This window comes from Amblyraja radiata, chromosome 1, assembly GCF_010909765.2.
Source record: "Amblyraja radiata isolate CabotCenter1 chromosome 1, sAmbRad1.1.pri, whole genome shotgun sequence".
Classification (NCBI taxonomy): domain Eukaryota; kingdom Metazoa; phylum Chordata; class Chondrichthyes; order Rajiformes; family Rajidae; genus Amblyraja; species Amblyraja radiata.
This window is the reverse complement of record NC_045956.1, coordinates 53,282,683-53,305,031: the sequence shown is the minus strand read 5'-3', so window position 1 is coordinate 53,305,031 and position 22,349 is coordinate 53,282,683. Positions and strand designations below refer to the sequence as shown.

Sequence of the window (22,349 nt, the reverse complement as noted above, 5' to 3'; positions counted from 1 at the left end):
CTTAATTTCTGCCCCCAGGAAGAGCAGGGGGAAGGAGAGGAGCAGGACCCGGGGCAAGCCCGCGGAGAGAGGGAGGAGCGGCACCCGGGGCTGCTGCTTTGGGCCCGTGGGGAGGGAGAGGAGCGGGACCCGGGGCAAGCCCACAGGGAGGGAGAGGAGCGGCACCCGGGGCAAGGATTTGAGGTGATGAGGGAGAGTGGGGGATGGGATGGGGGGGCGGATGGGGATACAGGGAGAGGGGAGAGTGGGAGATAGAGGGAGAGGAGGGCAGTGGGGAAATGAGAAGGGAGAGTGGGAGAGGGGGGAGGTGAGGAGTGGTGGAGCAGGGGGATAGAGGGAGAGGAAGGGGGTAGGGAGGGAGGGGGAGGATGAGAGGGTAAAGAAGGGGAATGGTGAAGAGGACAGGAGGCAGTGCTGGGGGATGAGGGGGAATAGAGGACAATAGGGGTAGGAAGATGGATGCCTGTCAGCCGACCATGCGCAGTTGGGGACTATGGGTCAGTGGTGGAATATTGCGTTGGGGGACCAGGCCTCCCATGTGACAGACCCAACGGGTCCCACTAGGTCGAGTAAGAATTTAAATGTGTAAATTTGTACTGATAATTGATGCACAGAGGCTCTTTTTGAGAAAAAATGCCATTTTAATCCAAACTTAAGAGTCAAACATAACTGGCCACTTGTTTCACAATACTACCATTTTAATTGTTTATTTTACATACAGTATCAAATGCATTACAAACATATCAGCTGCACTAGACCTCAAATTATAAATACAGTTAAGCAATGTTATTACATATATAATAAGTACATATTTCATAGTGATATACCATTTGAATTTGAAGACTTCAGGGGAAGAGATCATTTTTCATATAAAAATATTTTCTTAAAATTTAATAAAATAATTTTGCTTCATGGAGTGCCTGACTGCTAGAAATGAACATACAGCAAAGATCATTTTCAAAAACATGCGCAATTTAATTTATGAGTAGTTTATAGAACAAACACCACAGATTTTAAACTCTTGCGATTTATTAGCAGGTATGCATAGCTGGGATCTACAGAAGCACTATTAAGAGGAAATGCTGCACTTCAGCAATCATATACAAGAAATAGAAAGGACCCAAACTTATGGACCCAACTAAAATTGTACTTTGCTTAAAACTAGAACCAATTTGTGTGTGTGTGTGTGTGTGTGTGTGTGTGTTTTTTAGGTCTAAAACTTACCGATGACAATTAAACCCTACCCAACTATCATTTCAAATAGCATTTGTTTCTCCTCGAAAAATGATCTCTTCCTTCACAAGGGCTTGATGCTCAACCAATGTACGTTCACATCCTGTAGTAAAATAAACACATAGTCAAGGTTTGAAAATGCACAGCAATAGTCTGATCCCTTTATTTTTATTAGCAGAACTTGCGACTGCAAGGATTTCAATCGCTCCCATGTCTCAGAGGGGAAAAAGAAAATCAGCATCAAGCCCTACCTGTTTGTCTCTGACATATCATGCTATCAGACATCAATTAAAAGGCAGATTTTCTGAGTTTCAACACATCATATGTTGAACATGAAACAAATAGACTAAAACTTCGCAAATACAACAATAAATTCTGCTAAAAAGCACACTTCCATTTTTCTGAATACATTGTGTGTTTAGGTACTATAATAATAGAAGGTTGGTGCAAACAAAATACAAACAGAATGCTATTGTATCTTTGTGTTGCAAGGAATCCCACATAAAAGTAATAGTTTTAATAGTAATACATGGAATAACATTTTATGTACGATACATTTAGATATTACTGAGTTTCACATTACAAGTGAACTGATGTGCACTATTAATTATGAATGAAAGGGCAATAAAAAGACAAATGCTAATTAAATAGACCGATGATTAAATCTAATGTAAATTTTAACTGACATAATTAATTAGATGATTTTTAGAAGTGAATAAAGGATTTATTTTACCTGAGAATTTAATTTTTTGAAGAATTAAAAAAATAGCATTAAAGCCAAATGTTTTTAAGAGTTTACCAAAGCAAGGTTTTAAAGTATTGAGACGACGATATAAAGTGCTTGGGACTTATTTGCACAGTGACCAGTAAGAGCTTTTTCAAGTGTACAAACCTCTCTCTCTCACACACATAACACACACACACACACACACACACGCTTGGAAGATACACAATTAGTGCAATTTAGTTAGGGCATAAAATTTGAAATGCAAGACTTTTTGTTGATACCATATTACTGCATTAAATGCTATGATAATAACCCTAGCAATGGGCAGTTAGAAATAGGATTACAATTTTCTGAAAAAACCCCCAAAACAAGCAGTCATTTGAGAGGGAATTTAGTATGCAGATTGGTCTGAAGTATTCATACATATCATCCATTATTAAAAAATACATCTACTCTTTCCCTCAGCATGATTTACTTGGGAATTCAAATACAGAATTAGTTTTACAACTTAATCTCAATTGGTTTTAATTTTGAGTAACATTAAAGTTATAAATCATAGGCCAATCAACTAGGTTTCAATATTTCAAGTGCCGGAATGGTTTAACGTAAATACCAATTTTGGAAATATTACATTTTAAAAATATTTGTGAACGATAGAAAAATATTTTGTGATGATCATATTTCGCAAACATTGTGTGAAGGGGAGAGTGCTTAGAACAATGTAAAATCAGGATGAAATATTGTTGGTTCAGGCCTCTTACTGGCCACATTAATTTAATAATTTGAGGTGCTGAAATAAAAGTATTCAAATGCTGCATATTAGCAAACATTAAATACTTAACTTGATTGGTGATGGTTAAAATAAGTTTTGGCATCAGTAAAGCCTAATGATAATGCAGATAAAGATTAGCAACTGGTTACTAAATAATATAATCATTAATTAAATCTGTGTGACAATTGCAGAATTGAACAAAATTGCATATTTATTTCTGATCAGTTAAATGTCCCAAAAATCTAAAAAGTGTACAAATATCAGCTATATGACCTAAAATCTAGTAAATACAATAGTTGTAAAGGAAGTACAAAATAGTTACATTGCCTTATCAAGGCATCTAAAAATGAGTCAGTGCAAATCTTCAAGAATGAAATTAAAATGTGCAAAGTCACAGAATGTTGGCTGTTTAAGCACCAAGAGATTCTTTTACAGAATAGTAGTGCAATCGTTTAAACAGTAAACTTACTGCCAAATAACCGGAGCAAAATCAAAATAAATGCTATTGTATCTCACAACATGCCAATACTAGATATTAATATAAACTAGACCAAGGGGGAATAAATCTTTGTTAACAGAAAGCATTTATTTGGATACCAACATAATTTTCTCACATTTTATACAATTCAACTGAATTCATGGGTGCGCAATTCCTAATGTACTAATTATACTAAGTTATAACTGTAATTAAACACATTCATTGAGGACATTGTACAAAACAGGATTTAATTTTTAAAAGTTAAATTAAACTCATAACTAACTTTATTGAAAAATTCTCAATGTTTTACCAATTCTGACTGAGTGTCATGTTTCTTACTATCTTCATAGAAACTACCAAATTTCACCTGGACAGATTTTAAATAGCTGACTATTCAGTCCTCACACTGGTTCTTTTATAACATCACAGAAATCTTATGAGACAGAGAAAGACAATTGAGCCATCTCTCTATGTTGCTCATAAAATACCTACTGGCCTAATTCCTTCTGTCAGTACCATGCCTATAACGCTGCAGGTTTAAGCTCAAGTACATCATTCGGCATATTAAATGTTTGGAGGGTTTCTTCCACGGTCTCAATGTGCTCCAAATCCTTACCATCTTGTGGGTGATTTTGTTTTATCACAATTCCTCTATATTCCTCCTATAACATACCTCAGATCAATGCCCATAGATTTTGATCTCTCTGCCAATTCATTGTGGCCTCTCATAGTCATTCACCTCAGCATGCAAAGGAGCTGATACTGTCACATCCTGCCGAACTAACATTTTGTGCAGTGTACAATCAAACAAAAAGTTATACGCACCTCCATTTGCTTTGTCTCCTCTCCCATTCAATATGATTATGACTGATATCCTACCTCAATTCCACCTCAACTCCACCTACATGCACAATCTACAAAATCCTTCTGCATTCTGATATTTTTCTCTTTGAACTACCTGTTGTACTTCTGTATGGCTTGATTGTACTCATGCATAGTATGATTTGATTTGGACTGAATAGTATGCAAATAAAAGCTTTTCACTGCATCTTGGACAATAATAAACCAATGCTCTTTATCTAAAATACTAATAATCTCTTAAAAACCATCTATAAGCTCCAAGGTTGAAAATTCCAAAGATTCAGAACTTCACTCCATGTCAGCCTTAAACAAGAAACAGTAGTAGTTATCCTCTCCCCCCTCATTTATTAGATCTTTTATAAAACAGCAGAAGAAACACAAGGGGGTCCAGTCATTTCATCCAAAAATGACCCCGGTTTTCCCAACATTTCTGTCTGTAAATATATATTCTTTAGGGATTCTTAGAACTGTAAAGGAGGCAAGTTGGTGTGTGGCTAGCATTTAGAATTTCTAAGAATATACATGTGAAAGAATATATATATTTCTCAAACAAGATTTTCTTTTGATAAATCTTTTGACTCGGTCCAGCCGTGCTTTTCCAAGTTCCCTGTTACAAAGATCATAATACACTCAAATATTTTCATTGCTGCTAATTTCAGAATAACACTTCTTTGGTCCTATTTCTTTTGCCCTCTTCTTTCTGAAATTTTATATTTGCTGACTTCCATGAGAACCATAGTAAAATTTAAAGCAGTCTGAAACAGGAAAACCAATCCACCCACTATTTATTTTGAAAACACTAGGAACTATGTAATAAGGTCTCAGGACATTTTGAGGTTTATTCCCAATAATTGCTCCAGTGTTAAGGCCCTGTCCCACTTTCCCGAGTCACTCACAAACTCTCCCGAGATTTCCCCTTGATTTGAACTTGGATAATTACGGTAATAGCCATTTGTAGGTACTCGGGGCTATTTTTTTTACTCGTGGACATTTTTCACCATGTTGAAAAAACGCCCCGACTTACCTGATGCCCTGAGTTCTGACGGCTGGCATTATGAGCCGCTACGAAACATCAACAGACTCCTACGGACATTCCCTGAGTTCGAATCAAGGGGAAAACTCGGGAGAGTTCGTGAGTAACTCGGGAAAGTGGGAGAGGGCCTTTACTCATTTCCCACTACTTTGGAATGATGTTTGTGTTTTCTTCTGTGAACAGTATGCTTTAAGTCTCTGCAATATCCTTAATCTCTATTTTAATCCTCTAAGGGAACTGAATTTAGATCCAGATCTGCTTTTCTACATACAATGGAGCTTCTATAATTTGATTTTAATGTCTGTTGCTGTTTTAATCTCATTACCATTTTCTCTCTCTCCCCATTTTGTCTCAATCATGTCTAAATTGTGGATGCCACCAGTTTACTATTTTTAAGCCGGATTCCTTTTAACTTGCCTTTGCCACAGTATTAGAGGGTAGGAAGTATTTTAATGTTTGAAATAATTATTTATGTTTGTTATTGATCACATATCTTTATATATTTTAATCTGATTTGTTCATGCAGTTTGCTCTGTACAGATTCTGGAAGAATAGAAATCTTACATTTAGTATAAAATTCCCCGTTATAACCATCCTTCCCCAGATATTAATTTAATAGAACATTATTATATCTTTGCAAAATGGATTTGTAAGCTTGTTTCCTTAACATTGTTTGGAAAAGATCCTTCAGTGCATTCAACAAAATCATATTTCATATATTACTAAAGATCAGCCATGCCCAGTTCACACGAAGATCCAAAAAGTTATTTGATCATCTGTCCCTTTATTGCTCATATCTCAAACTTTCCATCATATTTTATCCAATAATACTGCTTTGTAAAAAAAGTGAAAATTTCCCCAAAGTTTATAACAGAAAAGTTTAGTCTCTTGTTATGCAGACATTTCTCAATTTATGAATATTCGATTTACAAATTATTGTTGTAATGCCATTTATTCTTCAGGGTGTTTGACCTCAATTTATGCTTTCCTTGCATGAAGAAAAATTGAATACTTGCTTGCATTCCATGTTGACTTTGTAAATGTCACAATGTTGTTTGTTGTTGAAATTCACTAAAATTTATTTAATGCATCCTCAAGATCGCTTTAAAACGCTTCAGCAGTTCTGAGGATCGAACCTCTTGGAAATTCGACAACTATTACCACTGAAATGGGCGTAATTATTAGAAGTAAAAAAGTACGTGTTTGGTGAAAACTTGCATTCTTTAATTTCTGCAGTGACAAATGTGCGAACAAGCCTTAAGTGTTAATAAAAGTTAGTGCTGAAAATGTTGCACTGCAATCGCATTGCATGTTACTAAGGGAAATTACCCCTTCTCAGCACTTGAATTTAGAACATTTTCACTTAGTGGACTGATGAAACCCCATGCATCAATGAATGATGTGTACGGATAAGGGAGTCTACAACATAGGCATGTATGTAGATGAGAATACTTGTCAGATAGACAAATCAAGTGAACTTTGATGGCAGAGAATAGATGCTAGAATTCCATGAAGAGTTTAAAAAGAAAGATCTGTTGGAGCAAGATAGGAGGAAAAAGCCACCAACATTGTACCACCTCCATAACAGCTTTCTATGAAGTGGCTTTCAGGTGTTCTGCAACATCAAGAAAACAATAACCACAATCAAGGATAGCACTCCATTATGGTGCAATGTTGGATGTGGCTACATGATGCAACATATAATTCTTTGTTATAAGCTTTGAGATGAGTGGAAGCTCTCCAGGTGTGCATTGATACCTTTAGATCTTGATCATCAGCCACCAGGCAATAATCACTGGAAGAACCTCATCTTCAACAACAAACTCCATGAAGCTCAGATTCACAAATGTCACCAGAATCTGAACACCAATCGCAACTCTGCCTCTCACCTCCAACTCAACACGCAGAGCCACCATTAATCAAGGGTGTGGATTCACCTCTTTGAATCGGTTCTGCCATTCAGCAAATCAAGGCTGATCTGTAACCTCACCTGTGCATTCCCACCTAATCATTGTAACCTTTCACCCTTTTGCTTTTGAAGAATCTGCCCCTTTGGTGATTGGTTTTGAGCATCCTCTGTCAAAAAGATGAGTCTTAAATGGAAGATACAGTGATAGCTTTCCCACATGTCCACTCTGTCAAGAACTTTTATTTTCTACTTGATGATTACACTAAAAAAAGGTACCTTACACGAGTTGAAAATATCTTAAAACTGAACTGCATACACTGCCCTTTTCCTGGGTCATACATGCGAGATGCTCAGGTAGATAACTGCAGCATTTGTGTAAATGGTGCAAAGTGCAGTTAACGTGTATTGGTGGTAAGGGGAATGCACGTTCAGAGCAGTTATTGAGTTAAGTTTTATTTGAATTTTTCTCATCCAGACAAGGGATAATATTCCATCACTCTTCTTCCAGGGTATCTGGGGATAAGCTCACCATAGGATATCCAGCCTTTGATCATGCTCATGTACCTATTTATGTGCATAGCCTGTTGAGTGTCTTGTCAGCGATGAACCCCCCCCGGATACCAATGAAGGGAGATTTGGAGTTCATAATGTAAATGAATATCAATGGTTGTAGACAGTCAATACCTGCCACTTTTGTGTCAGTAATGTTACTTACCACGCATCAGTCGAAGCCTAATGTTGTCTAGGTCCTGTTGCATGCAGATGTAGATTATTTCATTTGGTGAGATGTGGGCGGAATCAGGAAAGATCCCTACTTTTGACATAATGGAAGGAAGGTCACAGTTGCATCAACAAGTGGTTATGCCAAGGAAATTGCACTGAGAAATCTTGCAGTTGATGTTCTCAGACTGGAATGACTGACCTATTCACCTCCACAACCATTTTGTTTTTGAAGAAAGTAGGAATCTAAATCTTGTTCCTGTGATGGCAGTCAGTTTTATCAGGCCTCCTTAATGCCACACTTGGTCAAATATTACCTTGATGTCACTTCACATCTGCATTTCAGCTCTGTGGTCCATGTTTCAACTTAAGAATGTGATGTATTTTGAAGCTGAGTGTCCCGATGACTGGATTTTAGTGGGCAGGTTATTGACAGCATCAACAGCATTGCCAACAATTGAAAGTAGACCAATTAGCAAGTAATTAGACAGATGGAATTTTTTTAATGAAATGGTCATACATCAATTTTGTACTTCCTCAGATTGATGCAAGCATATAATTTCTGTGGAAGGGTTCCTGACCTGAAATGTAAACTGGTTTCTCTTTCCACAGATGCTGCACAACTCGCTGAGTTCTTCTAGCAGTTTCTATGTTCTTAGAGAATTTGCAATTTTATGTTTTTTCCAAGGATACCTTCCTCTTTGTTCCTAACTCGTCCTTTTCTTCACCCCTCTTTGCTTCTGCCTCTGCATCATATGCTAACAGAACAAACAATTCCCAAAATGTACCTCTCTTGCCGTTATCAGCAGTTTTACTAAACAGTATTGCAGGCCCATTGAGTAGTGTGACCTCTTACTGACTTCTTGCGATCCCAGACAGTATAGGATAGGCTATCCGTCCTGGAAAGTGTGGTGGAAAAATGGGGCAACAGTGGGTTAGTTTGGAGTTGGGAGGGCTGAGCATGACAGTGAGCTTTATTAAATGGGAGGCGAACAGTGCGTCGGTTCAACGTATCAGGCTGCATGTGGCCTGATGGAGACATGTTTTCCAGGGAAATTATAACGCAATGGGTCTAAAAATGTCAAAATAAAAACAAATTGCAAAGTAGGCGTGATAGGCATTTATATATTTTATATAATTTTCTTCAAAAATTTATTCTGCAGATCATCAATAGGCAAAATTGAGGCACAGATTGTGATTACGATTTTCATAGTGGATTAAGCTACAAATACTACTAGGGAAATTTTCTACTCAAACTCAACTCAAACCAATTTTACATTTTAACTATCTGATCCACTACCCTTTCCCTGTTGTTACTATTTATGAGGATATGTTTGTTAATCCTTCATATTTTGTAAACCATTAAAAAAAAATTTGCATAAGATACCTGCTCCCCAGCTTCAGACACCATGCACATAGCTACAACAGAAAGCATCGGGTGAAATCTATTTATTTCCATTTCTATTATTAATTCACCCATTTTGTTCAAAATACTTTATGCAGATTTACTGCTTATCGCTTTAAGCGTGTTCTATGTTTCTCTGAGGTCAATCTGATGCCTTTTTACTATCGTTAAATAATGTATTTTACTAAATACTATCATTTTGCCATATAGTTGACCATTTTTTATTTACCTTGCTCCAATCTTTCTGATAGTCCTGCCTACAATTTAAACCTTCATAGAGTCATACACCATGCAAACAAAACCTTTGGCCCAACTTGTCCATGCCGAGCAAGATACCCCAACTAAGCTCGTCCCATTTGTCTGCATTTGGCCCACAGCCCTCTAAACCTTTCCAAATCTATGTACTTCTCTTAATGTCATTTAAATGCTGTTGCAGTATCTGCCTCAACTACCTCCTCTGGAAGCTCATTCCATATACCCAACTATGTGAAAACGTTGCCCCTTACGTTTGTATTAAATCTTGTCCCTCTCACCTTAAACATATGTCGTCTTGCTTTTGATTCACCTATTCTGGGTAAAAGACTGTGCATTTACCCTATATATTCCGTTCATGATTTTATGCATCCAGTGCCCTAGTTATTTTGCTCACTGGGACTTGGCTCCAGTTTACTTTAAGTGGAACTAGTCATAACAGAAAAGACCCCTTTATACAGTGCCCATTAATTAAATCTTCTCCCATCCTGGTCACTCTCTGAGCCAAGCATTAAATCTACTGAGCAGTTTGTCTTTATGCCAATGTGTATGGCTCAGGCAACAATCCAGAGATTTAATTTTGATGCCAGTTCAAACTTGCTCAGATGAAGCAATTAGTTAAAATTACAAATCTTAAATGGATTTAACATAGAACAGTACAGCACAAAAACCCAATGTCTGCCCACACCGACTGTGACGATCATGTCAAGACCAACTCTCATCTACCTGCACATTATTTACATCCCTCCATTCTGTGCATTCACATGCCTATCCAAAGTCACTTAAATACCACTATTGTATCTGCCTCAACCACCACCACCAACAGCACATCCCAAACACACAGTACACAAAACTTGCCCCGCACATCTCCTTTAAACCTTTCCCTTCTCACTTTAAACCTATGTCCTCTAGTATTTGATTTTTCCTTCCTGGGAGAACGGTTCTGTCTATTCCATCTATACCTTCCATTATTTTAAATACGTCTATCATGTCTCCCCGTAATCTCCAGCATTCCATAGAAAATAATCAATGTCTGTTCAACTGCTCTCTGTGGCTAATACTTCCTAATCCAAGCCTCATTCTGTTAAACCTCCTCTGCACATTTTCCAAAGCCTTCACATCCTTCCTGTAATGGGGGCGACCAGGACAACAGCAATACTCCATTTGTGGTCTAACCAGTCATATAAAGTTGCATCACGACTTCCTGACTTTTATCCTCAATGTTCCGACCAATGAAAGCAAACATACTATATGCCTTATTTACCACTATCGACTTGTTTTGCCAGTCTCAAGGAGTCATTGTATAAACTTTAATGAAATAAAATAAATGTACACTTGTTTTATTTTATTAATGTTTATACATTGAAATCCACCAACTTAGTTTTAATGTATGCATCAGGAAAAGACAAGTTTGTATGTTTTCATATTCAATGGGCAATTACTCCTGTTTATGGTCAATATAAGCACTACTAGGTTTTTTAAATAGTAAGAGGACACACGCTTTCAATCCCACGCACATAATTTATGTATTTACAAATTATAAAATCTTTTAATCCTTGGTTGCATTGGAACAAATCCTTCTACATTTAATGTATATTAGAGCAATTTCCTCTGAAATGTCTGAGCACAAAGATTAGATTATTGTATTAGATTATTGTTATAACGATCCAGGTAGCCAAAAAAAAGGGGTTATATATATTTCCTTAATAAGTATTTTAAAGAAGAACCCATTAGTTTCCTGCACCTATAATTCAGAAAATATTGGAATATATTCATTTGACCATAACTGTACAGCAGTATAAAAGTGCATGAGGCAGATTTATGCTTTTAATGCCTCATGGATATTTTCTGGATCTCAAAAATAAATAGACCCAGCAAGAATGTGGAAATAGAAGAGAGCAGCAAAAGAACAGGCTATTCGCTTCACAATATCTGTGGAGAGCATGATGTCAAATTGAATTAATCTGCCTGCATGTGATCCATATCTCTCCATTCCCTGCACATACACATGCCCATCTAAAAGCCTCTTTAATGCCACTATCATGTCTGCCTCCACCACCACCGCTGGCAGCATGATCAAGGCACTCACCACTCTGCAAAAACTCGCCACACATTTTTCCATTAAACTTTACCCCTCTCACCTTAAAGCCCTGCTCTCTAGTCTTTGACATTTTCACCCTGGGTAAAAAATTCTGACTGAGCAAATGGGACTAGCTTTGATGAAGCATCTTGGTTGGCATGGTTGAATTGGGACAAAGGGTCTATTTCCATGTTAATATGACTACGTCTACTCCATCTATCCCTCGTAATTTTATATGCTTCTATCAGGTCTCCAGAGAAAATAATCCAACAGAGAAAGATGGAATGACAGGAAAATAAATTCACACATACCAAATCCACACTTTATCCTCTAGGTATGGAAAAGAACTCCACAACTACAATTGCCAATGAACTATATCGTCTGTATTAAATGTTTGAAAATATATTTAAAAAAACAGGGGTAGATATTTAACTTATTGATGGCATGTAATTGTAGATTCATATATTGGTCGGTTGTTGCTAATAGAAAATGGTTGATTTTCATTCCCATTAATTTAACTGAAAATTAAAGAGTTCCAAAATGGCTAAATATTTGCTTTGTATTGAATGCCTTATATGTCTATCAATTTTACTTTTTACCTTAATCTCCACAAAACAGAGAAAGAGGAAAATAAAATAACCTATTTTAAATAGCGGTGAAATCCGCTTTTGAACTAAAATTTTATTTGTTAAGATTTAAATAGATCATTTTATACTCATTCACAAAATAAAATGCACAGTACCATTCTGCTTCCAACTCTGCAGTGAAATCAAGGTTTAATAGGAGATAAAGATTTACATATGAAGATTTCCCTCCTCTTACACATAAATATCAGTCAAGAAAAATAATGATTTTGTTAACAAGGCAGCATGAACATTACTATAAATAACATGCAAAACAGCATATTTGTATCTTCAACATCACACCTTATTAATACACCAGAACATGCATAAAGGCCCAAATCTAGGTACATTTTGTAAATGGAGCTGCAACACTAATGTTAGCCTAGCCCCACCTGTGCTTTCCATGCCTGCATATAACAGACAGATCTTGCTGGCCCCCTGAATTCATGAGTCTAGAAGCATGACATGGAAAGACAAAAGGCCATTTGCAGCACAGTAAGGATAATCCACCTCAAAATGCCCCAAAGAGCCTCTGACAGTTGCAAAATTGGGAGGGGGCATTACAGCCTGCAAAAGTTACACATTTGTTTTAATAGTTTTTAATCCATCTCTGAGACAGTTAAAATATGAAAATTGGAAGTAAACAAAATATTAATAGGAATCAGATGAAACTAAACACAATGAAAAATAAACATAAATTAAACACATTAAATCAAAAACTTAACTTAAAAAGAGGGACAACCACCCCCCTTTTCTCCTAAGTCTTTAGGCCACAATTCCCAATTAAATCATTGGGGATTTTGATTCCGCATTAAATTCTGCCACTGAACATTGGGAGTACAATGGTGCAAAAAAAAAAACCTAACAGATTCAGTTCTCCAAACCTTTGCTTCCTCTTTCCATATTTCACAGTACTTGTGCCATATCTCAGGATTTCAGATTCAATGCTTGAATACTAGTGCATAAGCCAAGAGTCAAGTCTATTCCACGCCATGTAAACTCAGTCTGCATCCATGCAAAATAAAATTATAGTTCTTGAATGTAATATTTAAAGTGCTCCAGTAATCAAATCAACCAAAAAGAATCCACCCACAAGTGAGATTCCAGGAACAACACAGCTACTATTGGTATCAGCATTCATTTCTGCAGGAAATTGCTTCCCAATCTTTTCAATTTGGCTCTTTGGTTGTGCAGCACTAACAGGCATAAACCTTTAAGCCCAATGGATAACACGATCAATTAAAATAAATATAAAACCATTCACTATTATCCATTTGATGTATTAAAAGAATTTGAAAGAAATTATTTTTATCCATTATCAATAGCATTTGACATGATCTAAAGAGCCTAACATTACAGAGGAATTGTTTCACATGGGTAGACATTGCTCAATGCAAAAAGGTGAATGAAATAAAGCAACAAAATCGTTTTAAGTGGCTGAAATTAACTAATTGCATTTTGATCTGTAGATCTTCAGACAAAAATCAATATTTGTAAGGACCAGATATTTCATGTCATAACGGAATAAGTAAATTCTGTAACAGCTTTAACATGATCGAGTATTCTCAAATCTCAGTAAACTTTTTATCTGTTCAAAAAGATGAACTGATTTTCTCCCCAAAAATAACTACATCATGGCGGAATTTCAGTTGAATATTCCTAAGTGAACTATCACGATTAACATTCTAAAAGATAATGCAGGCATTCTTGTAAAGAAAAATAGAGTTCCTAGATTCTACAGCATCTTAAGATTCTTTTAACTTTAACACAAAGGCTGATTAAACGAGATTCTGCATGAAGTATCGTCAAAATCTCCATAAAGGGTTAACTCTATCCTTAATGCACTATGGCTTCAAATTTCAGATGTGCAAATATCTCCACAGAGAAGTATACAAACTAAAATAACTGAAACACGTGTAGAAAGTTGGCAGACAATTGTATTTGAAGTTTACTAACAGCAACTTTCTGATAAAAAACATTTGGATCGACTCTTGTCAGCTATAACAACCTACGTTTCAAAGTACAGACACAATCTCACCCAACTCACTTGATATAAGCACCACGTTAACTAAATGGCAAAAAATTGCTTGTTTCACTTCCATTAAAAGGTTGGTGATATTTAATCGAATTATAAAATTAAACTGAATACTAACTGGGGAAAAAAGACAATTGAAATAATTCCAATAAATTCACCCAAACTGGTTAATAACTGACGAATGTTCCGAACCAAATCATTCATAAGCAAAAACAGAAAGAGTTAGGAATGCTCAGGTCAAGCGATACCTGTGGAGAAAGGAAAAGAGGTTGAAGTTTCATCTTCTGACTGCAATGACTTTAGATATGTAAAGAAAGGAACTGAAGATGCTGGCCATCTGAAATAATATCAAAAATGTTGAACAGTTCAGGCAGCATCAATAGGAGAAAAAGGGTTAACCTTGTAATAACTGGAAATACGAGAAAACAATTGTATAGATGAAGTGTAGGGAGAGCAATGGGAACAATAATGGAAAGCAATTGCCTGTGACTCTTCGTGGTGTCTCAGAGTAGAAAATGAAGGTTTAATATTATAGTTGATCTGTCCAGAGGTGTGTGAATAGAGGAAGATAAATAAGCACAGCAGAGACGTCAGGCACAAGAAAGAGAGCATGAGAATGAAGATATTGGAACTGTAAACGCAGCAATTTCTGAAAATTTGAAATACCACCATGGAAAGAGAAAAAAATGATTAGTGTTAGAGGTGGATCTCTTTCACCAAAAATGGCCAGCTCTAATGTAAACACAAAAACCTTTTAATCAGAAATTGTTGAATTGAACAAAGAGTCCCAAGGGCTGCAACATGCCTAGCTGGAATATAAGGTGCAGCTTGTCGAGTTCTCGGGGGTCATTGGAATGGAATAGGAGACCAAAGTAGAGTTAGAGTGGAAGTGGCAGTATAGAGAAAGGTGAATAAAGCCTTAGAAATAAACTAAGTTCCAACAGATTGTGACAATGTTCTGCAAAGTGATAACCCAATCTGCACTTGGTTTGTCTCATGTAATGAAACCCAAATTATAAACTCCTGAATGCAACAGACTAAATTGTAAGAAAACATGATTCTACAAAACCATGAGGAATAGATTGTGTAGACCCAGAGTCTCTTGCCCAGAATAGGGGGATCAAGAACCAGAGGAGTTAGGTTTAAGTTGGGGGGAGGGGGGGGGAATATAATAGGAACCCGAGGGATAACTTTTTCACGCATTGGGGTGGTAGGTGTATGGAACGAGCTGCCAGAGGAGGGAGTTGAGAAAGGTACTATCGCAACATTTAGACTGGTTTAGAGGGATGTGGGCTAAATGCAGGCAGGTGGGACTAGTGTAGATGGGACATAATGCCCAGTATGGGCAAGTTGAGCCAAAGGGCCTGCTTCCACACTGTAAGAAATGAATAGCAGAATGGTTGGTGGAGTAAAGATGGGATGGTTCCTTTAAAATGAGGTAAAAGGAGATATGCTTGGTAATGGAAACTCGAGAAAAGCAGCAGAAATTATGGAGAATGATTCCTTGAATGTGGGGGCTATTGGGATCTCTTGAGTGGAGCATGGGAAATGGAGCAGTTGTTATGCTTGCATGTTACTTCGATGTTGCGATTTGCATTTCATTGTTACAGCATGTTGTTATCTTCCCGTTTCTCTACTTCAGTAATTCAACATCCTCTATTTACACTCCTTCACACAGATCACCGACAATTTAGAAACATTAATTTCCCACTTTAGTAGGATATCAAAAGTAATCATGCTAACAGGATAATGTGGGTCTCCACCCTATCACATACATCCCTTTTTGTTTTCTCCGTGTCCCTAACTTAAAACACACTTGTATAGGTCTAATAAAATGTAATTAACCAGAAATGTTAACTTAGTTTCTCTTGTCATAGATACTGCCTGACCTGCTGAGAATTTGTAATCTTTATTTCAAATTTATAGCATCAAAAATGTTTGCGCCACAAATATAAAGCAGTTAAACAATAGCTCCAGTCACGGTCAAGCACAATCTATAATGTTGTTTTGAGAGAAACAGGTTTACATTTGCAAAAATATTAATGATAAGCTCTGGAAAGAGACATTTACACTTCTCTTGGGCAGTTAGCGTTAATTATTTCTCAAACTAAAGTGCAAATGTTCAATTAAAAAAATGCTCTACCTCAAATGGCTACCAAGTACATAATCTTTGATCATTTAATTTCCAAGACTTTAAATTTTTTTTTTAAACAAAAACCTTTAGTTTTCCACTGCCAACTTATAACCTGGGCTCTGTACATTGAGCCTTATGCCCAATGCAATAGGGACTTTTATTTTACAATTTTCAGGCATTTCAGGAACAGGAAATCGATCACTGCATGATCCAATTGATATTGGGAGTCTTTCAAACTGAACTGCCCTCCATTATATAAAGCAGCCTATTTGTTAAGTGCAATTTGGACCAACTTTATAGAATACCAGTAGACGTAAAAATTCTGACAAAGTTAGAGGATAATTAGGAAGGATAACAATGAAAAACATGAAGCAGCCCATAGCAAATAAATTTCCAGATATCACATCAACAGTACAGAAATATGAGAACCAAAAATACAACCATGTCATGATAAATTAAAGTTTGTAATCTTCACAATCCTTTGAATAATTATCAGCAAGCTGACACTCAGAAGAGAGCAAGTAAGGATGTGACAGAAAGAAATATTGTGGAAGATAAATATGAAAATGTTTCATTTAAGTGGCTGCTGGCTATCATAAATAGAAAGTCATTGCATTGTTGGTGATATGATGCCTGACTGATGTTTGACAAGTTCTATCAAAACCACTTAAATCTTGACCTAATGTAGCCCAGCAAATTATTACTATTACAGAGTAACTTGTTTTCCAAAGGAAAAAACATTTACTTATATTGCTAATTATCTTTAGTAAATTGCCCAATGCATGTAAGAATGCTTCATAAATTTACATGCATTCTTTGTCTTTTCTTGTATTCATAATTGTATTGCAACCATTGAAATAATTTTCATTTTACCGAACTTTTCTGTGGATTGTTATTTTATAAACCAAGCACACTATAAAAGTTTTAAATTCATTTTAACCTAGATAGCTCATTGATTTGAGTGCAGCAGAAGTAACGGCACAGTTAAAGGCTCTTAATAGTTTTTTTTGCTAATAACTGTGCCCATGTGCAATATACTCTATCTGATGTAAACAGATAAGGATAACACTGCCCATTTCAAACAGTGCTACACTGTGGCATTACTCTAGGTTATAAATAGTTACATTAATTTACATCAAAAACACTGAACTCAGATAACATTGTAATTAACATATCACACATTCCCAGCAATTCCCTTTGAGAAAACTACATGAAATTTCTCAAAACACTAATAGATTAAGTACCAAGCCAGGGGAGAGAAATGCCAAAAACTTTCCTCTGGGAGAGTTCCTCCACTGTCCCCAGAAATTAAATGCTATAACTTTATAACATCAGTTTAACAACCACTTTGTGAAAAAAACTAAAGGGTACAATTCCATGTAAACTATCTTTTCTCCCTCTATTGTAGAAAACGTAGAGTATAATTATAACTTTCAAAGCAAAATTATTTTGATTGTCATCTTATGAATTTAAGTGACAATTTAGAAGTCACATTTTATTCAGATATCTTCCGATTGTCTTATGCAAAGATTGAGTTGCAAGGAATCAAGGGGCAGCTAAATGAGAGTTAATCTGCAGGTTAACACTCTGAACTATTTAAAAATATTTCCAAATCTTTACATATTGCAGAAATGGTCACTAGTCCCTTATAATACATATAGTTTTCTAAAAGAGAGCAATTGAACTTGGCAAAAAATACTAGGTTGCAATAAATTCCAACTGATGTTATAAAGTTACATCAAGTGCCTTCACAGTGCAAAAAAGCTGTCATAACACGAGAAAATAACCTATGAGGGGGTATTAATGTGCATCAAAATCCCCATATATACTGGTATCCATTCTACTTGTTGATGCTGAGGATTAATCTTATCCGCCCAGTACTGTAGGTGCAGCTCTTAATTCACGACCCACATCATCACAAAAGTAGCAGCATGAAGTGGCGTAGTTATTCCCATACTTATAATTCCTGTAGTTTATCATTGAATGTTTTGGTTCTCCATCTACGTGCCCTTGCTACAAGTTGCCATTTTGTTAAGATAAATGATAGCACCACCGAAGTGGCTGCCTAGGTGCAAAACTGTACTATTAGTCAATGGTTGTCTCCAGTTGATATAGGGAAAATAGGGTAGCACCCAATTGCTATTCTTTTAAAGAAGTGCAAAAACATTAAAGGCTATTAAATACCTGTCAAAGATACAACATGTCAGTAACTCATTTTTTGCTGCCCATAACCATGTCCTAACAAAAAGGAAGAGTTTTATGCATCCTTACATTCCAGACAATTCATTCATGTCTGGGGGCAATCCTTTGGCACACTGGTCTGCGGATTATTTCCCATGGTTATTCAATATGTATGGAATGCCCTTTTTGTCAGTTAGAAATTGGTAAAGTGCAACAAATAAACTAAACTGAGCTATTAGGGAGTTATTGCCTGCTTTAAAACCCCATTACTTTATCAACAGAGGGAAAGTTCTGGGAAGGGGGTGGGTGCGGTGGAAGGAAGGTGAGGTGGAGAAAGATGTGTACTGGATTCAGTGCAGATTGTACAAACCAGTACTAAATATTTCATAAGGTACTGTTCAAATTTTGTAAACTGAAGGTCACAAACGTATACGGTAGTACATGCAAAATGTAGATCACATTTTGTGCTGATGTGGATTTTATGTTGCCATATTCTATGACAACATAGATTTGATAGCTTAAAAGCTGTACAAAAGCTTGATTCTTTCAGTAAAGTAATGGGCCTGTGGCTCATATACTGTGAATCAAGTGGAATAAGTTGGTACAACTTTACTTACAGCAGGCAGGCTGTAACTGTTCACGTAGAGAATTGATGCACATATTTTCCATGAAGGTTTTACGAGAAGTCAGTCTTATTTCTGTTGGTAGGCTGTACTGAAAAAAAAAGTAACTGGATTTTTAAATTAAAAATGCTTAGTTGTAAAATTAACATATTTCCAAAGATGGCAAGTTTTCAAAATGCAATAATTACCACATGAAACTCAAAGCTCTTTTGAAAATCAAAACTGAGCACAAAGAACTATTTAAAATCTTTTGTTTCCTTAAGGAACAGACCAATAAAACTGGGCAAATTACTTATTTTACATTGTATTTTTACCGCGGAAGGATAAAGAGAGATTGGGTGGGAAGATGACAGTACATGGCAAGGATTGGATGGATGATATTGAAGAGAGAAAATAAATAGTGGAAAGTAAATGAGGTCAAGAGATTACTATGTATGGAGAGATGAGAAGGAGGGGTGGTGTGGGTGAAGAAGGGTTTCGGCCCGAAACGTCGCCTATTTCCTTCGCTCCATAGATGCTGCTGCACCCGCTGAGTTCCTCCAGCAATTTTGTGTACCTGTGGTGTGGGTGAAAGTTGATCAGAAGAAATTGAACAGATAGGTACAGGAGATAAGAATGGTGAAGCAAATGAGGATGAGTGAAAAGAAAGAAGTAGACGAGGTTAAGGATTGGTGGGAGAAAGAACATAAGAGGACATGGATGGAAGGCAAGGAACAGGTGAGGAGGGAGACTAGGTGAAGTAGTGACTTGGGGGAAAGGGATCCTTTTTCCAGGAAAGGCAAGCAGATGTGTTTATCGTGAGGAGGGATTAGGGGGGAAGGAATAAGAATATAATGAACCAGCACGTAGGACAAACATGTGAGCTGACGGAATAGAGTAACGGCAAACAGGGTGGAAACTGAAGACAAACCTGAGAATGGGTTGGAAATAAATGATGATTACAGATGGGCAGGTCAGAAGGTATTAGCTCTGCAGGGATGAGAGGACATGCATGTGAAGATACTGGCATAAAAATCAGGTATGTGGATGGGTCACGCAACCAAGGAGCTGGAGTTGAAACGGGAAAGATGACAGTGTAAGGACATTGAGTGCTGGATTTGTGTGATGATAAATGATGGGAAGGTTTAATGATGATCGGGGTGGGTGTAGATTGTATAATGAAATGAAGAGAGGCAAGAATTACTCAAAAACAGGGATTTGGGAGGTCTTGCTAATAGAGCCAATAAAAAACAGCTTAAATATTCATTTCAGAGGAAATGACACTTGGAAAGGGCCAGGGGAGTAATCACAGCCCAAAACTTGCAGGGAAGGGAGCTGACTGAATGGAAAGTGGAAAAGGCTGACAAGAAAACTGATAATCAATCAAGGTAGAGCGATGAAGTGGTGTGGATAACAAAAAACAAATCACATTCGTGAGGGGTAGATACTGGTGAAGAGCGAGAAAGGAATGAGTGTTAGATCACGGCACCTAGGGTTGAAATAAGTAGGAGATGCAATGATCATGCAGAGGATGGGACAATGTGTGGGAGTGTAAAGACAATCAAATAGAGAATGGAAGATGACTATGATGCGAAATGGGAGGGACGAAGGGATATAGAGAGGCGAGATGATGATGGGAGGACAAATGGCAATCAGTGGAATGGACGTGTTGTTGATCAGAGGTGAGGGACGAGGGAAAAGAGCAAACAGGGTAAAACGAGTTGGCCGCTAGGAGGCTGATTGATAGCAGAATTGCGGTGATTGGGATCAAAAACTAGTGAATAGGCTAGAGACGGCAATCAGGCAGGAAGGGTGATCCACTAAGGGAAAAGGGAAGAGGAAATGGGAGAGATGGTATTCAGAAGGGGATAATACGATAGAGGATTTGGAAATTTTGAAACTGTTCATTTCGACAGAGGGAAAATAAAGGGTGAAAAAATAAAAGGCTCAGTACTGGATGTCAATCTCCTTCTTCTTCCTCTTCACTGTTTGCTACGGTCTCCCTGGACATCTCGGCCCTCCTGTCCCTGCGCTTCTCTTGGATTGCCCTCATCTCCTCGGCGTATCGGATGAAGTTGTCGCCGAATCGCTCCCAGGCTTTGCTGGGGACTGTGATGGAGTGGCGGTAAGCCGGTTTGACTTCGCTCACCCTCAAGAACACCCCATAGCGGTTGGAACCGACGTCGAAGAAGAACCTCTTGTTGTCGACGGGTACCGAGGTGCCCTCGGGCAGCTCGGGCGGCACAAGAGCCGAGGCGCCATCGCCCAGGAGGCCGCCTCCTCCTCCTCCCGGGCCTGGCCCGCCGCCAACACCGTAATCTTCGATCAACCTGGCCAGAGCGTCCCTGAACTCGATGAGGCCTTGAGCGGGCAGGGCGATGGTCTGTCCCTGGCCCGAGTAGCCCCAGCCCGGGCCTCGGCTCATGGTCTGGCGGATGCGCAGGAAACGCCCGCGTTGATTCTCCTTCAGATCCAGGTAATACTTGCGGTTCTCTCTCACCAAGTACTCGCTCTTCAGCACCCGCTGCGGCGGAGGCGCTTCGCCCTGCCCCTCCTGGGCCCGAGACTGCAGCGGGACCTGCGGCTGGGAGGTCGGAGCCGGCGTGGGCTGATTGTGGTGCTGTTGCTGCTGCTGCGGCGGCCTGCGGGAGCTGGCGTCGCCGATGCCGCCGCCCCCAGGCCCCAGCTGCGCGTAGTGCTCGATGAAGTCGCCCAGGCGATCGCGCATCTCGGCCGCCAGCGGCATTGAGACGGTGAGGCGGCTCTTGCGGCCCGCCGTGCCCACCTCGGCGATTTTCAGGAAGCGCCCCTTAGCATTTTGCTTGACGTCCAGGTAGAAGCGCTTGTTCTGGATGTCCACCCGCTTGGAGGCCAACTCCTGGGTCTGCAGCAGCAGCGACGGTGGAGGGCCGGTGGCGGCGGCCTCACCATTCCCCGGCTCGGCACCATCGTCGGCCTCCTCGTCCTCCGCAGCCGCTGCCGCCGTGGTGGTAGTGATGGTTGTTGTTGTCGTCTCATCCTCCACCTCCTCCTCCTCTTCCTCTTCTTCTTCGGGCAGCGGCTGCGCTGCCGGTAACGGAGAGCCCGGGCGCACGGTGGTGTCAGCCGGCGCTCCTCTGTCACGGTCACCGTCTTTGTCCGCCATTAAAGGAGGCGGGATGAGAGTATATTCCCGGCCTTGTCGGTCTGCCTGTCCCCGCGGCCTGGTTAAACCGCGCAGCTCCAGCGCGCCGAGCCGCCGCTTCCTCTCGCGCCGGGAGATTGGGAGGGAGGGAGTCAGTGCGCATGCTCGCACTCAGCGTGA

The 22,349-nt window shown here is 38.6% G+C and overlaps 1 protein-coding gene across 3 annotated transcripts; it reads right to left on the bottom strand.

Annotated features, from left to right (window-relative positions):
- Positions 1 to 620: 620 nt before the first annotated feature.
- LOC116973747 (transcriptional activator protein Pur-beta-like) lies at positions 621 to 22,330 on the bottom strand. Of its 3 annotated transcripts, XM_033022068.1 has the most exons (4): positions 21,702 to 22,329; positions 21,000 to 21,665; positions 19,061 to 19,157; positions 10,872 to 14,376 (listed from the first exon to the last, which is right to left on the bottom strand). In XM_033022068.1, exons 1-2 carry the CDS (start codon positions 22,188 to 22,190, stop codon positions 21,006 to 21,008), a joined length of 1,149 nt encoding a protein of 382 aa, XP_032877959.1. In that variant the 5' UTR covers positions 22,191 to 22,329; the 3' UTR covers positions 10,872 to 14,376; positions 19,061 to 19,157; positions 21,000 to 21,005. The 3 variants fall into 3 exon arrangements, with proteins under 3 accessions (XP_032877952.1, XP_032877959.1, XP_032877948.1); XM_033022061.1 differs by lacking the exon at positions 10,872 to 14,376 and adding an exon at positions 621 to 1,336 and having other exon boundaries at positions 21,000 to 22,330; XM_033022057.1 differs by having other exon boundaries at positions 21,000 to 22,330.
- Between the last annotated feature and the right edge of the window lie 19 nt (positions 22,331 to 22,349).